We start from the raw sequence: 13,092 nt of genomic DNA on the forward strand, positions 1-13,092 counted from the left end.
ATCTCATAAGGGGAAATATAAATTCCTTCCAGACTCCAAGAATTGGCAATCGGATTAATCCCTGGATCAACATCCTTCCCATGTATACTTATTTGGTATATCCCTGTATATATTTTATTTCTAAAAAGATGTCCAACCTTTTTTTGAACAAATTTATTGTATCTACCATCACAGTCTCTATGGGTTTTGAATTCCACATTTTAACTGCCCTTACTGTTACTGGTGAAATTTCCTTTTCTCCAACCTAAAGGTATGCCCCCGAGTCCTTTGTACTGCCCGTGGGATGAATACTGTAGCTCATTTGAAAGCTCCTTGTACTGTCCCCAAATATATTTGTATATCGTTATCATATCCCCTCTTAGATGCCTCTTTTCTAATGTAAATAAATCTAATTTAGCTAGCCTCTCCTCATATGTTAGATTGTCCATCCCCTTTATTAATTTGGTGGCTTGTCTCTGCACTCTGTCTAGTTCCATAATGTCTTTTCTAAGGAGTGGTGCCCAAAATTGTACTCCATATTCAAGGTGTGGTCTAACTAAGGCCGTGCTTATAGTGCTGGCGACGGTGACGCGACCGATGACGTCACCCGTCGCCGTCACCACCAGCGAAAGTTGTAATGTGATTTGAAGCGACTGTCGTCAGCGATGTCACCAAAGGGGGCGGGCCACGGTCTATGATTGGTTTAGAGAGAGTCACATGTGGCGATTGTCTCTAAAAAATCAAATAGACACGGCTACCAAATTTGTTGCCGCTCCGTCGCTCCGTCGCCGCCGCGTTTACTATAAGCTCTGGCGACGGAGTCAATTTTTTTTTTTTTGAGCGATGTCGCTGTTGCAAGCCACTATAAGCGCAGGCTTGTGCTTTGTAAAGGGGCATATTTATGTTTACTTCCCTTCCATCCATTGCACGTTTAATGCAAGATAAAATCTTATTTGCCTTTGCAGCTACTGCATGACTTTGGGCATTATTGCTAAGTCTGCTGTCTACAAGCACTCCTAAATACTTCTCCATCAAGAATTAGGAAAACAAAGGAGTACAAAATGAATGGACCCCTGAAAGAATTCACTAAACTGCACACCACTGGAATTAAAATATACCTTTTAATAGATTACTTAAAACATATATTACCATAGGAATGTGTAATGTGATTAAAAAGAAATTAAATCAACAATACTTAGCACCTGAGTCGCCAAATTATATTGACAAACTATTAATGGAAGGGTATGGGGGACTCAGAGTGCTTTAAGTCAGGGTATAAATCCCTCTGGAGCAGCTAGTAGAACAGATAATAAAGGATGTAAACATCAGCGAGGAAAGGAATATTTACACAAATAAATACAAGTTCCACCTAGTGTGATGATGTGCTATTCAAACACTCCAATAGTATATCAGACTAAATGCAGAATAGAGGGTGCAGACGCCATAAGTGTAGACTCAATGACTAACACTCATGGGACAGCTAACAAAGCGGTGAAATAAATTCACAACACAGAAGCTGTAAAGCACATCTATGGCTAGGTGGAGGGATGGCAACAGACCTCACTGACTAGCGACACTAGGCTAAAATAGAGTAGTGTCATTGAACTGTATAAGCTGAACCAGGTAACTACTAACACTGCATTAAAACAGCTCCAAGTAGGAGACTGACAACATTGCACGTCCAACGCGCGTTTCCCTCCAGCTATGGAGCTTCGTCAGGGACAAATTTGCTAGAAGGGGGAAAGCGGAGCGTATTTATACCCTCCCGTTGCTATAATTGCGTAATTTGTACAAACTGCTAATGCGCATGCGCACCGCGAGCGCACGTGAAACCACAAAATAAACTATCTAGTTGCAATAAATAGAGGACACCCTTGTAATCATACATAAAGTACCTCCGTGAAGCTGCCACTGAAAGCTTGCTAATCCATTTGTGAGATGTAATACCGGTAAATACACTCGAGCCGAGTATAGTGTTTACTGCGCATGCGCAAAAACTTATAAAATAAAAGGTCAAAAATAAACTCAAACTAATGTTGAATGCGCATGCGCATACCGGAAACAAAGCATTCAGTGCGCAGATGTGACCTGTTAGTCACAGACTGCCACATAGATGCTAATGAAAACATCTAGGGCAACAGTGGCAGCTACAAAGGGGATACTATCCTAATAAAGGAATGGGTGAACACTAGGCATAACAATAAGATCAAATAACATGCCAACGGTATACAATAGATATGTATATACTAGGGTACCCCCTGTAAAAGATACAATGTGTCACAGAAAATACAGTGAAGGCAAAATAACTTGAAAAATAATTTAAGTATATATATATACATACACTGTCTTAAATCTATTTCATACAGCAAAAATATTGCTATAAAAGGTATGTATATACACATTACACACAAAATAAACCCTAAAAGAAAAGGTTTATGGATCTAGTATTATAGTCACTGAATTGGAAAAAAAATTCAAATAAAAGGAGTATAAGTGAACCCTTCATTGAGCCCATTGGGACTCCTGGTTTTCAACTTATAAATCCATTCGGCTTCAATACGAAGCAACAGTTGGTCAGTATTACCCCCTCTCACAGGGCATTTGAGTTGATAAATACCGATGAATTTAATGCTGTTGACATCACCGTTGTGAAATTGTGTGACATGTCTGGCAACTGGGGTTTCAGTGGAATGTTTGATGGAATTGACGTGTTCAAGAACACGTCTGCAAAATTGCCTAGTACAATTCCATCAAACATTCCACTGAAACCCCAGTTGCCAGACATGTCACACAATTTCACAACGGTGAAGTCAACAGCATTAAATTCATGGCTATTTATCAACCAGGAGTCCCAATGGGCTCAATGAAGGGTTCACTTATACTCCTTGTATTTGAATTTTGTTTTTTTGGTCCGTCCTTGATTCATCATTCATTTTATTATGATATCCATCTTGTTCAGCTGAATTTATTCCAGTGTCCACTATGTGAGGTACCAGTTTTTGGTATAGTTTTACATTATCCTATTATTGTCCTATAAATTTATCCAATTCAGTGACTATAATACTAGAGCCATAAACCCTTTCTTTTAGGGTTTATTTTGTGTGTAATGTCTATATACATACCTTTTATAGCAATATTTTTGCTGTATGAAAAAGATTTAAGACCGTGTATGTATATATATATACTTAAATTATTTTTCAAGTTATTTTGCCTTCACTGTATTTTCTGTGACACATTGTATCTTTTACAGGGGGTACCATAATATATACATATCTATTGTATGCCGTTGGCATGTTATTTGATCTTATTGTTATGCCTAGTGTTCACCCATTCCTTTATTAGGATAGTATCCCCTTTGTAGCTGCCACTGTTGCCCTAGATATTTTCATTAGCATATATGTGGCAGTCTGTGACTAACAGGTCACATCTGCGCACTGGATGCTTTGTTTCCGGTATGCGCATGCGCATTCAACATTAGTTTGAGTTTATTTTTGACCTTTTATTTTATAAGTTTTTGCGCATGTGCAGTAAACACTATACTCGGCTCGAGTGTATTTACCGGTATTACATCACACAAATGGATTAGCAAGCTTTCAGTGGCAGCTTCACGGAGGTACTTTAGGTATGATTACAAGGGTGTCCTCTATTTATTGCAACTAGTTTATTTTGTGGTTTCGCGTGCGCTTGCGTTGCGCTTGCGTTGCGCATACGCATTAGCAGTTTGTACAAATTACGCAATTATACGTAAATACGCTCCTCTTTTCCCCTTCTAGCAAATTTGTCCCTGACGAAGCTCCATAGCTGGAGGGAAACACGCGTTGGACGTGCAATGTTGTCAGTCTCCTACTTGGAGCTGTTTTAATGCAGTGTTAGTAGTTACCTGGTTCAGCTTATACAGTTCAATGACACTACTCTATTTTAGCCTAGTGTCGCTAGTCAGTGAGGTCTGTTGCCATCCCTCCACCTAGCCATAGATGTGCCTTACAGCTTCTGTGTTGTGAATTTATTTCACCGCTTTGTTAGCTGTCCCATGAGTGTTAGTCATTGAGTCTACACTTATTGCGTCTGCACCCTCTATTCTGCATTTAATCTGATATACTATTGGGGTGTTTGAATAGCACATCATCACACTAGGTTGAACTTGTATTTATTTGTGTAAATATTCCTTTCCTCGCTGATGTTTACATCCTTTATATCTGTTCTGCTAGCTGCTCCAGAGGGGTTTATACCCTGAATTAAAGCACTCTGAGTCCCCCATACCCTACCATTAATAGTTGGTCAATATAATTTGGCGACTCAGGTGCTAAGTATTGTTGATTTAATTTCTTTTTAATCACGTTACACATTCCTTTGGTAATATATGTTTTAAGTAATCTATTAAAAGGTATATTTTAATTCCAGTGGTGTGCAGTTTAATGAATTCTTTCCGGGGGTCCATTCATTTTGTACTCCTTTGTTTTCCTGATTCACTTATCAGTACACAGTTTGCACCCACTTTATGATTATCAATATATATTTGTTCATTTTATTCATTATCAATTCAATTAGTATGATTTTGTGATCACTCCCTATCCCCTCCCTTTTGTGCTCCATCAATAATTCCCCCAATTTATCCCCATTTAATTTGTAAGTCACCTGTTTATTCTTGCAACCCAAATGCATAACCTTACATTTATCTGTATTTAACCTCATCTGCCATTTACCTGCCCATGTTTCCTGTCTCTCCAAGTCCTTCTGGAGAGAAATGATATCCTGCTCTGATTCTACTACCTTACAAAATGTAGTATCATCAGCAAAGATGGAGACTTTGCTCTCAATGTTAACCCCAAGGTCGTTAATAAACAAGTTAAAAAGCAGGGGTCCCAGTACCGATCCCTGAGGTACTCCACTCACGACTTTAGCCCAACCTGAAAAAGTTCAATTTATGACAACCCGCGGTTGTCTATCCTTCAACCAGTTTTCAATCCAGGTGCAAACATTATTACTGAGTCCAATTTGCTTTATTTTGTACATCAACCTCTTGTGTGGGATGGGTCAGCTCAGAAATGACCTGCCACTCCCTATTGCCCCTACTTCCCCTACTGTTACACAGCTACCTACCTGCTCCTCACTAACAGCAACCAAGCTACCTACCTGCTCCTCAGTAACAGCCCCACCTTCTGCACCACTAGTCGAAGCAAGGGCCTGCTCTGTGAGCTCTAAACCCCTTTCAAGATTGCCAATGTCCCTCAATATTGCACGTTGCTTCTTCAGATCAGCAATCTCTGACTCTAAAGAGACCACCCACTCACACTTCCCACAGCGGTATGCTCATTAGAACAGCTGCTCCAAGAGCACATACATGTGGCAAAATGTGCATTGAGTGGCATTTTCAATCCTGCTCATTATAGCAACTATGAAGTTTATAAGTACAGGTACTGTACTAGCAATATACTGTACTTCAATATACTAAACCTTGTTTAACCGCTTCCGTGTTCAGGTGATGGTCAGAGAGAGGATAGGGGACAGTGGAGAAATCAGAGAGAAATGTTTTTAGTGAAAACCAGGTCTAGGCAGTGGCCATCTTTGTGGGTGCTGGCTGCAGTCCACTGTTGAAGGCCAAAAGAAGAGGTTAGAGAGAAAAAGCGGGAAGACCAAGGGAGAGAGAGGTCATCAATGTGGCAGTTAAAGTCCCCAAGGAGAAGAATAGGGGAGTCTGAGGAGAGAAAGAAAGAGAGCCAGGATTCAAAGTGAGAAAGGCAGAAGGGGGATGTGTAGAGGTAGGTGGGCAATATGTGACCGAAGCATGGAAAGGGAGAGGAGAGAAGATCTGGACATTGTGAGCCTCAAAGGAAGGAAAAGCAAGATAGGGTGGAGTAGGAAGGGTTCGGTAACGGCAGAGAGAGGAGAGCAGGAGCCCCACACCTCCATTCCTGCCATCGGGGGGTGGAGTGTGGGAGAAAGAAAGGCCACCATAAAAGAGGGCAGCTTCCAGTGCAGAGTCAAACTGAGTTATAGCAAATAGAAGCAGAGTGAGAGAGAATTAAGTCATGCACAGAGGGGAACTTGTTAGAAAGGGAGCGAGCATTCCAAAGGGCACAGGAGAAAGGAAGAGAGGAGGCAGGGTGGCATGGGATGGGGATGAGGTTCGAGGGGTTGACCCAGAAGGAGTAGATGTCTCATTTGGCAGACGAGGATGAGAGCAAGTAGAAATAAGGCCAGGATTGGGAGAGATATCCGCAGAAGCAAGGAGCAGAAGCATGGAAAGAAAGAGAATGTGTGAGGATGATTTGTAGGGGCGTGTTTTAGTGCAGGGGGTATAGCTGTGTAGTGTCAGAGGATGCAGGTAAGAAAGTAGTTCATGTGAACTGAGAAGTGGTGAAGAAACGAGAGATGAAGATATATGAATAGAGTTGAAGACATGAAGCTGGTTGAAAGAAGTGCATAATTTGAAGTTACTGTGGATATGCGTTACTATTATCAATATATTAAGTGGGGGTATGTCACGATAAAATTTAACAGACATCTGAGGATCTACCCTCTCGAGAGTTATCCAAATAAACTGTGATCGTGCTGATTGAAGCACTATCACATGAGAACTCATGTTTAAATCAATACGAGTTTCCATGTGATAGTGCTGCGATCTTTCACAGTTTCATGAATAACCCCACAGTCTCTTCGTTACAATAAATGGTAATATAATAGCTTTTAGCAGCTGTTTTCACCACTCTAAATTCATAATTCCAAAATTTCATTAAGTGGAGACACTTGAAGGAAATTAAGTTATTTTTGATAAAGAAGAAAATGTAAAAGGGATTTAAGACTACTTGACAAATTGCACATCTAGGACGTATTTCATGAATCAATATAACTTTATTAAGTTAATTCTTGAGAAATTAATTTCTTTTTAAAGCTGTTCTTCCAAGCTATCGTAGATAAACAAGAAATAACATATATTAACATATCATATAGAAAAATAAATTTTATTACATATATTCTAAGGTAAATTGTTCACTCAATATTAATACATCTTATACAAGGAACACCTAAACAATTATAATACTGTATTGTGGAAAATACTCAAAAGGAATACCATAAGCAAGTACATTCTGTTCTTTATCATTTCCATACATTTGTGATACAAGACATCTCCTATACACTGCTCTTAGTTTTATTTATGATCCTAATTTAAGTCTTAGGAATTGGTGCCCATTCATCAGAAAGGTAAAGTACTATATATTAATCACTTCCTACAGCATGAGTTTTTTTTACGTGCATTACTTACCATGCATTTAAAAAGATGCTTGGCATCATGTTTACATTGCCGTACCATCATTTTTGTAACTTAGTGACAATGTGGGTTTGTTAAATGGAAAATAAAAGAATAAAAAGAGAGGTTACTTGCTACTTAACGATGAACATACAATGTTATATACAGTATTATGTGCCACATTCTTTTTTTAATTTTATTTTTTATCGCCTTTACTAGCATAATAAATGGTTTTGTCAGGTCAGTCATATACTTTCGCATTGAAGTCTATGCAACTTGCTAATTTATTTATTTATTACATATGATTCATGTAATGACAACGTCAATAGTTGTCAAGCTACAGTGTTAAATAAATTTGGATGCTACATTTTTTATACTACACGAATTCATAAATTCCTGCCAGCGATTCTCAGTGCCATAATACTGCAGTTATTTTTTTTTTAATTCCTCAAGGCTAATGCCAATATGCAACGTTTGTAATATTGTAAGTAAATATGTATGGATTATAACTTTTATTTGTAGTTCAAGACATTTGGTTGATCAAACCATTTAATATGGAGTGTTTTGTTTCTATATTACAGGTTAAAAGAAATTATTGATATTTTGATACTCAAAATATTTATTCTGATATTCTAATTTAATTTAGCAAAATTGTGTTATTCTTCTAATGAAGCATGATGTTAACTATATTCGCTATATTGTGTATACTTTATTTCTGGAATTTTAAAAATCTGTTGTAAAAAGAAGAGTTGTTAACATTGTGCTCATATTAGGGCAATGCTATACCATAAGATACCTTCAGGTCCTGGAAGACTCTATGGGCCATAAGGTTCTTTCCGGCACCAGAATGTGTTTTGTGGACCAGCACTGCTTATTAAATATAGTACATTTAGGCCTAAATGTTTTGTAAAATGAAGACCCATTGAGAAGCTTAAATAGAGAAAAAACATACAGTATTACTTATCAGGCCCGTACATTGCAAAAAAGTTAAAGGTTCAGTTCTGAACAGACCTTCATCAGGACCAAAAGAGAGCAATGATTTTCTCTGAGTAGTGGTCACATTATCACCATTTGTCGGAGGGTCCGTGGCACTCTGCTGCTGCATCCCTTCCAGCGCTCAAGGGCATAAACACAACAGGAAAGTTATTTTGTGCAAAAAGTTCTTAAACTTGTAACCACTCATTGATTCAAAGTGTAAGCACATTTTAATTTATTTACAATACAACATGTGAAAGTGTCTAATCCTTTTTTGTAATTTTGTTAACGCTTTTAGTTTATTGACACATATTCAATAACATTATATATAATAATTACAGTTTGTGAGCATTAAAGTGCATTGGTCATTTAGAGACATGTTACACTTTAGCAACTGTCTTTATCATTGGTTATATTTTCAAGTTTGAATGGGTAAGAATTTGATGGACTTTGTGGACCTGGGCGACTCCTTCCAGGTGTCTATGCTGTTGCTGGGACTTCTTGTCTGGACCCTGGTAAATGAGGTTTGTCTTCTGCAGCTGCTGTCAGAATCTTCCTTATTCAGTGTTTGTTTCAGTTTCCTGCAGCAGGGGAAGCTGTTTATGAAATCTTGCAAGAGGTGTCCACTGAAGAACATGTATATCCAAGGATTGCAGCAACTGTTCAGGCTAGCTAACAAGGCGGTCACAGTAACTGCTGTGTTTTCAGAATCTGGGAAAGAGAAAACACATTATGGTACAGTAGTTGTAAGCACATTTCAATGTGAATATTGATCCTACTGTATTTCGCCATATGATCCTCTTTGATGCTCAGGAGACCTCAATACACAATGCCTGTTGTTTTACTCTCTTTTTCCTGTGCATTCATTCTGATTACGCATTTACTTCAAGATGTTGCTTCTTTTGAGCAATTCACTTTAATTTAAGCATCTCTGCCTACCAGAACTTTATCAAATATAATAAAGTTGAGTAACACATTTCTTAATGTTGATGAAAACAGAATAAAAAAGAAAGGGGGCTTTATTAAATTCTCCCAGCTGCAAAACATGGGCAAAATAGCTGCACCAGATTTATACAAATGACAAAATCCAATGTATTTCTATAAATCCCATATACTGTATAGATAGATATATATAATCTTAGATAGACAATCTTGCCGCTATACTAGACACATGCTAATCTTAAAGAGATTCACTGTATCTCTGTTACTGCATTGGTAAGTATAAGCAGTTTAAATGTAGCAAGATATTTCACTGCTATTTACAAATAGAGCAGCATATTGAACTTAATTAGTATGCCTTATGTAAGCTATATCGGTAGCCTGTGGTAAGAAAATAAGTACTAAATGTCCTGCTATATTCCAATTAATAGATAACACAGCAATGAAGCCACTTAGGCACTTTGCATCAATGTGTGGTTTTATGATAAATTGTCCCATTGAATCAGACTTCTTTGTATATTGAATTCCCAGTGTGTCATATTCCACAGCAGTGGTATATACACAGAATGCAATGAAAGAAAACAAACAAGAAGAATATCACAAAGCATTATTGTCAAGCAAAACTATACTTTTAATATAAGATATGGTATGCTTATTATACACCGTGAAAAGTGCTGCATTGATCTCCTGTACAGCCAGTAAGGTGATTATTTTATTTCAATGTGGTAGTAGTCCTACATAGGTTTAAATAGCGATGGACTACAATATACACTCGTATTTTTAAAATGTCACATTAATTCAAACCGGAAGAGGTACAGTATTCAAGTGGGCTCCATAAGTAAATGATATGTATTCACTTTAGAAACACACGCACACCTAAAATAATTCAACATACTGGGGAAAAACGTATTGTTGTCTATGAAACATACACTATAATATAGTTTTGTATTCCAATTTGTGTTTTGCATTCCATTTTCTCGTTTAAAAATCTCCAAATAATCGTAATGTATGTTGGTCAATGGCTGTAGCAACCTTACATTATTTCTGAGTAAATAATGTTCTTAATAATTTAAATATTTTTTACTGTAGATAAAATATCTCAATCGCATTTCAATGTACCCTAATCAACTGAAACAAACCTAAACGTAGGATATATACACATTTGAAAATGTAATATTACTGCAACTGTTTCTTTTAGGAGACTAACAAAAGAATGTAGGTTAATTCAGCTAGCTAGTACTGTAAATTGCCTGGAATACATTTCTGCCAATAATAACACTACTGGCTTGTAATGCTGCATGTTGTTTGGATTGTCTAAATGAGATGTTGCAGCTTGCAAACATGACAGATGCATCCAGGAATATTGTGAAAAAGCTCAATTAACCATTGGTAAACCAACTCAGACTCAATTACTTACTTGCAAGCACTCCATTGTTAATCAGTTACAGCACATTTGACATGTTTTCACTACTCCTTATTCACAGAGAAAAATTAGGGCGAAATGTGTAATGATACCCTATTTGTTTAATGTAGAGAGCAATCCCAGAGCATGTCAAGGCATTTTTGACAAATTATTTTCAAAATTAAAAAAATATGTTTTAAAGAAAACAGCCTATAACTGTTTAGCTGATTTATTGTAACAACGTGTTTCATCCAACAACAATGAAATGCAACAAATGCAACATAAATTATTTTAAGTTTTGCATTGTCAACTGGCAATATTTTGAATGATCTACTTCATTACAGTTTACTCATTAACTGCTCAGGTAGCAGTTTGTTATGGTAGAGCAACCGGAATATTTCATGCTAAGAGGGAAGTGCTGTTATCCCACCTTAATCCTTTTGTGAGAGATCATTCTACTAACATCCTATACATATACAATGTTGCGCAGAATTCTTAAGAACAAGTGAACCTTCCACTTTGAGGTGTGGGAGAGAATACACTTACCGACCCAAGTGAAATTCGTGTCCCAGACAGACCACATCTGGATAATGAAGAAAGGCGCCCAGCAGATGATATATGCTGAAACTATCACAAAAGTCATTTTCACGGTCCGGATCTTGGCCCTGGAGATGGTTTTCACGCTGCTGACTGAGGTGGAGAGGAGCCCGTTGCTCTTCCCTCCTTCCATCTCCTCTCTCTTGGTCTTGCACTGGATGTTCCTCCAGATGTTGTAGCAGATGAAGCCATAGCAGATCATGAGGATGGACACTGGCACAATAAAGATGCCCGTGGTAATCCAGGTGACATACGCCCTTGGCCCCCATGGCAATATGAAGTTAGCCCAACAGTCGAACACTTTTGAGCCGTTTTCCACCTCGCTGAGCGAGAAGATTAAGTATTGAGGGGCGCTGAGGCACAAGCTGATGAGCCAAGCGCTAATAATCATCACGTAGGACCTCTTTGTGGGCTGCTGAAGGGTCTTGAGGGGGTGACAGATAGCGATGTAGCGGTCAGCTGTCATCACGACCAACATGTACGCCGAGGCAAACATGCCAAAAACCTGGAGATGCTTCACAATTCGGCACAAGAAATCCGGTCCGTGGAAACGGTAAGTGACCTCCCAGCAGAGTTGAGGAAGGACCTGAAAGAAAGCCACCACCAAGTCAGCCAGGCTCAGGTGCTTTATGAATAGGTGCATCCTCGACATCTTCTTCTTGGACTTGTAGAGAGCCAACAAGACGCTGGAGTTGCCCAAGACAGCAGCTACAAAGGTGATAGCAAGCACGGCTATTTCAATCTTGGCTAGCTCTTCATCTCGGAATAAGTGTTCAGAGGCGTTGGTGGGGCTCGGGTCGATGCTGGTGTTGGAGAGAGTGGTGGGGAACAAGCTGGGGATCGGATTATCAGGTATGCCATTCTTTCTCCAACTGCTGCCGTTACCAAAGGTAGCTTCTCTCCCTGGGTACCGAGCACTTTCAGAAAAGTGCATGGTGCAACAGGTATCTAACTCTTTAACTCGTCCTTTTGTTCTTCAATTAAAGCTCTATGATGTTACTTACTGACTGTATAATAGTCTTACTCTATAGGCAAACTCCTGTTGGAACCCTTGCCTGCTTCTTCTCAGTGCTGTCTCAATCCTTCTGAAAGAACAGCAGTAAATGCAAGTAACCAGTACCAGCTTCCAGATGAAGATCACGTACGAGGGGTAAGGGCTGAGAATATGTACTGTGTGCGTCGTTCTGTTTTTTTCTTCTTCTTCTAAGAGTGCTGAGATATTAGTGGCCAGTCCCTGTTTGGCGTCATGCCCACTTATGACTGACTGCCTTTGCCATTTATGCAATTGCATCACTGCTTCTTCTTTAATGAATGAGAGAGCTGTTTATACCTCATCGGCTTTTTGTTTCACTGTTTCTTCGTGCATATACTTTCCTACGTTGTCCCCCTTTTTATTTTTTATTTCTAGCTTCAGATTTCAGAAATTCCATGCGATTGCCAATCCCCCCTCCTTATTGTTTTAGAATTTTGACAACTTTGTTATCCACCTCTTTTTTTCAGAAGAGTACTGATGCTTGCTTAGTCAATCAATCAACCAACCAACCAATCAATCAATCAATCAATCAATCAATCAATCAATCAATCAATCAATCAATCAATCAATTACTAAAGCCATTGCTTGCCGATTTACCTTAACAGCACATGTATGCTTATTTCTCTATGCATTGGGAAGAGATAAATGAGGAATTGTATCCTCCTCCCACCCCTTGCTCCCACATGGACTTTTGCTGTATACTATATATTTACCATTAACAGTGACAGCTACTGTACGGTACCTCCCCTACAACCTAATCACTAATATGATTACATTGCTCCATCTACTATCCTACCAATTAATATCCCTTTAATTCTCCCACTGTATTCACACATTGTATCCACTGTATTTCCCTATTGACTATTCTCCCAATGGCCCTCTTAGTAATAGAAATGTATTTGTTTTACTGTCAAGTGT

At 38.5% G+C, this 13,092-nt stretch overlaps 1 protein-coding gene across 1 annotated transcript; it reads right to left on the bottom strand.

The window, feature by feature from the left end:
- Nucleotides 1-6,893: 6,893 nt before the first annotated feature.
- On the bottom strand, nt 6,894-12,305 carry AVPR1A (arginine vasopressin receptor 1A). The gene is made up of 2 exons (XM_075600526.1): nt 11,091-12,305; nt 6,894-8,914 (listed from the first exon to the last, which is right to left on the bottom strand). The coding sequence occupies exons 1-2, from the start codon at nt 12,073-12,075 to the stop codon at nt 8,622-8,624; spliced, it is 1,278 nt and encodes a 425-aa protein (XP_075456641.1). The 5' UTR covers nt 12,076-12,305; the 3' UTR covers nt 6,894-8,621.
- Between the last annotated feature and the right edge of the window lie 787 nt (nt 12,306-13,092).

Source organism: Ascaphus truei, chromosome 5 (genome assembly GCF_040206685.1).
Source record: "Ascaphus truei isolate aAscTru1 chromosome 5, aAscTru1.hap1, whole genome shotgun sequence".
Taxonomy (NCBI): domain Eukaryota; kingdom Metazoa; phylum Chordata; class Amphibia; order Anura; family Ascaphidae; genus Ascaphus; species Ascaphus truei.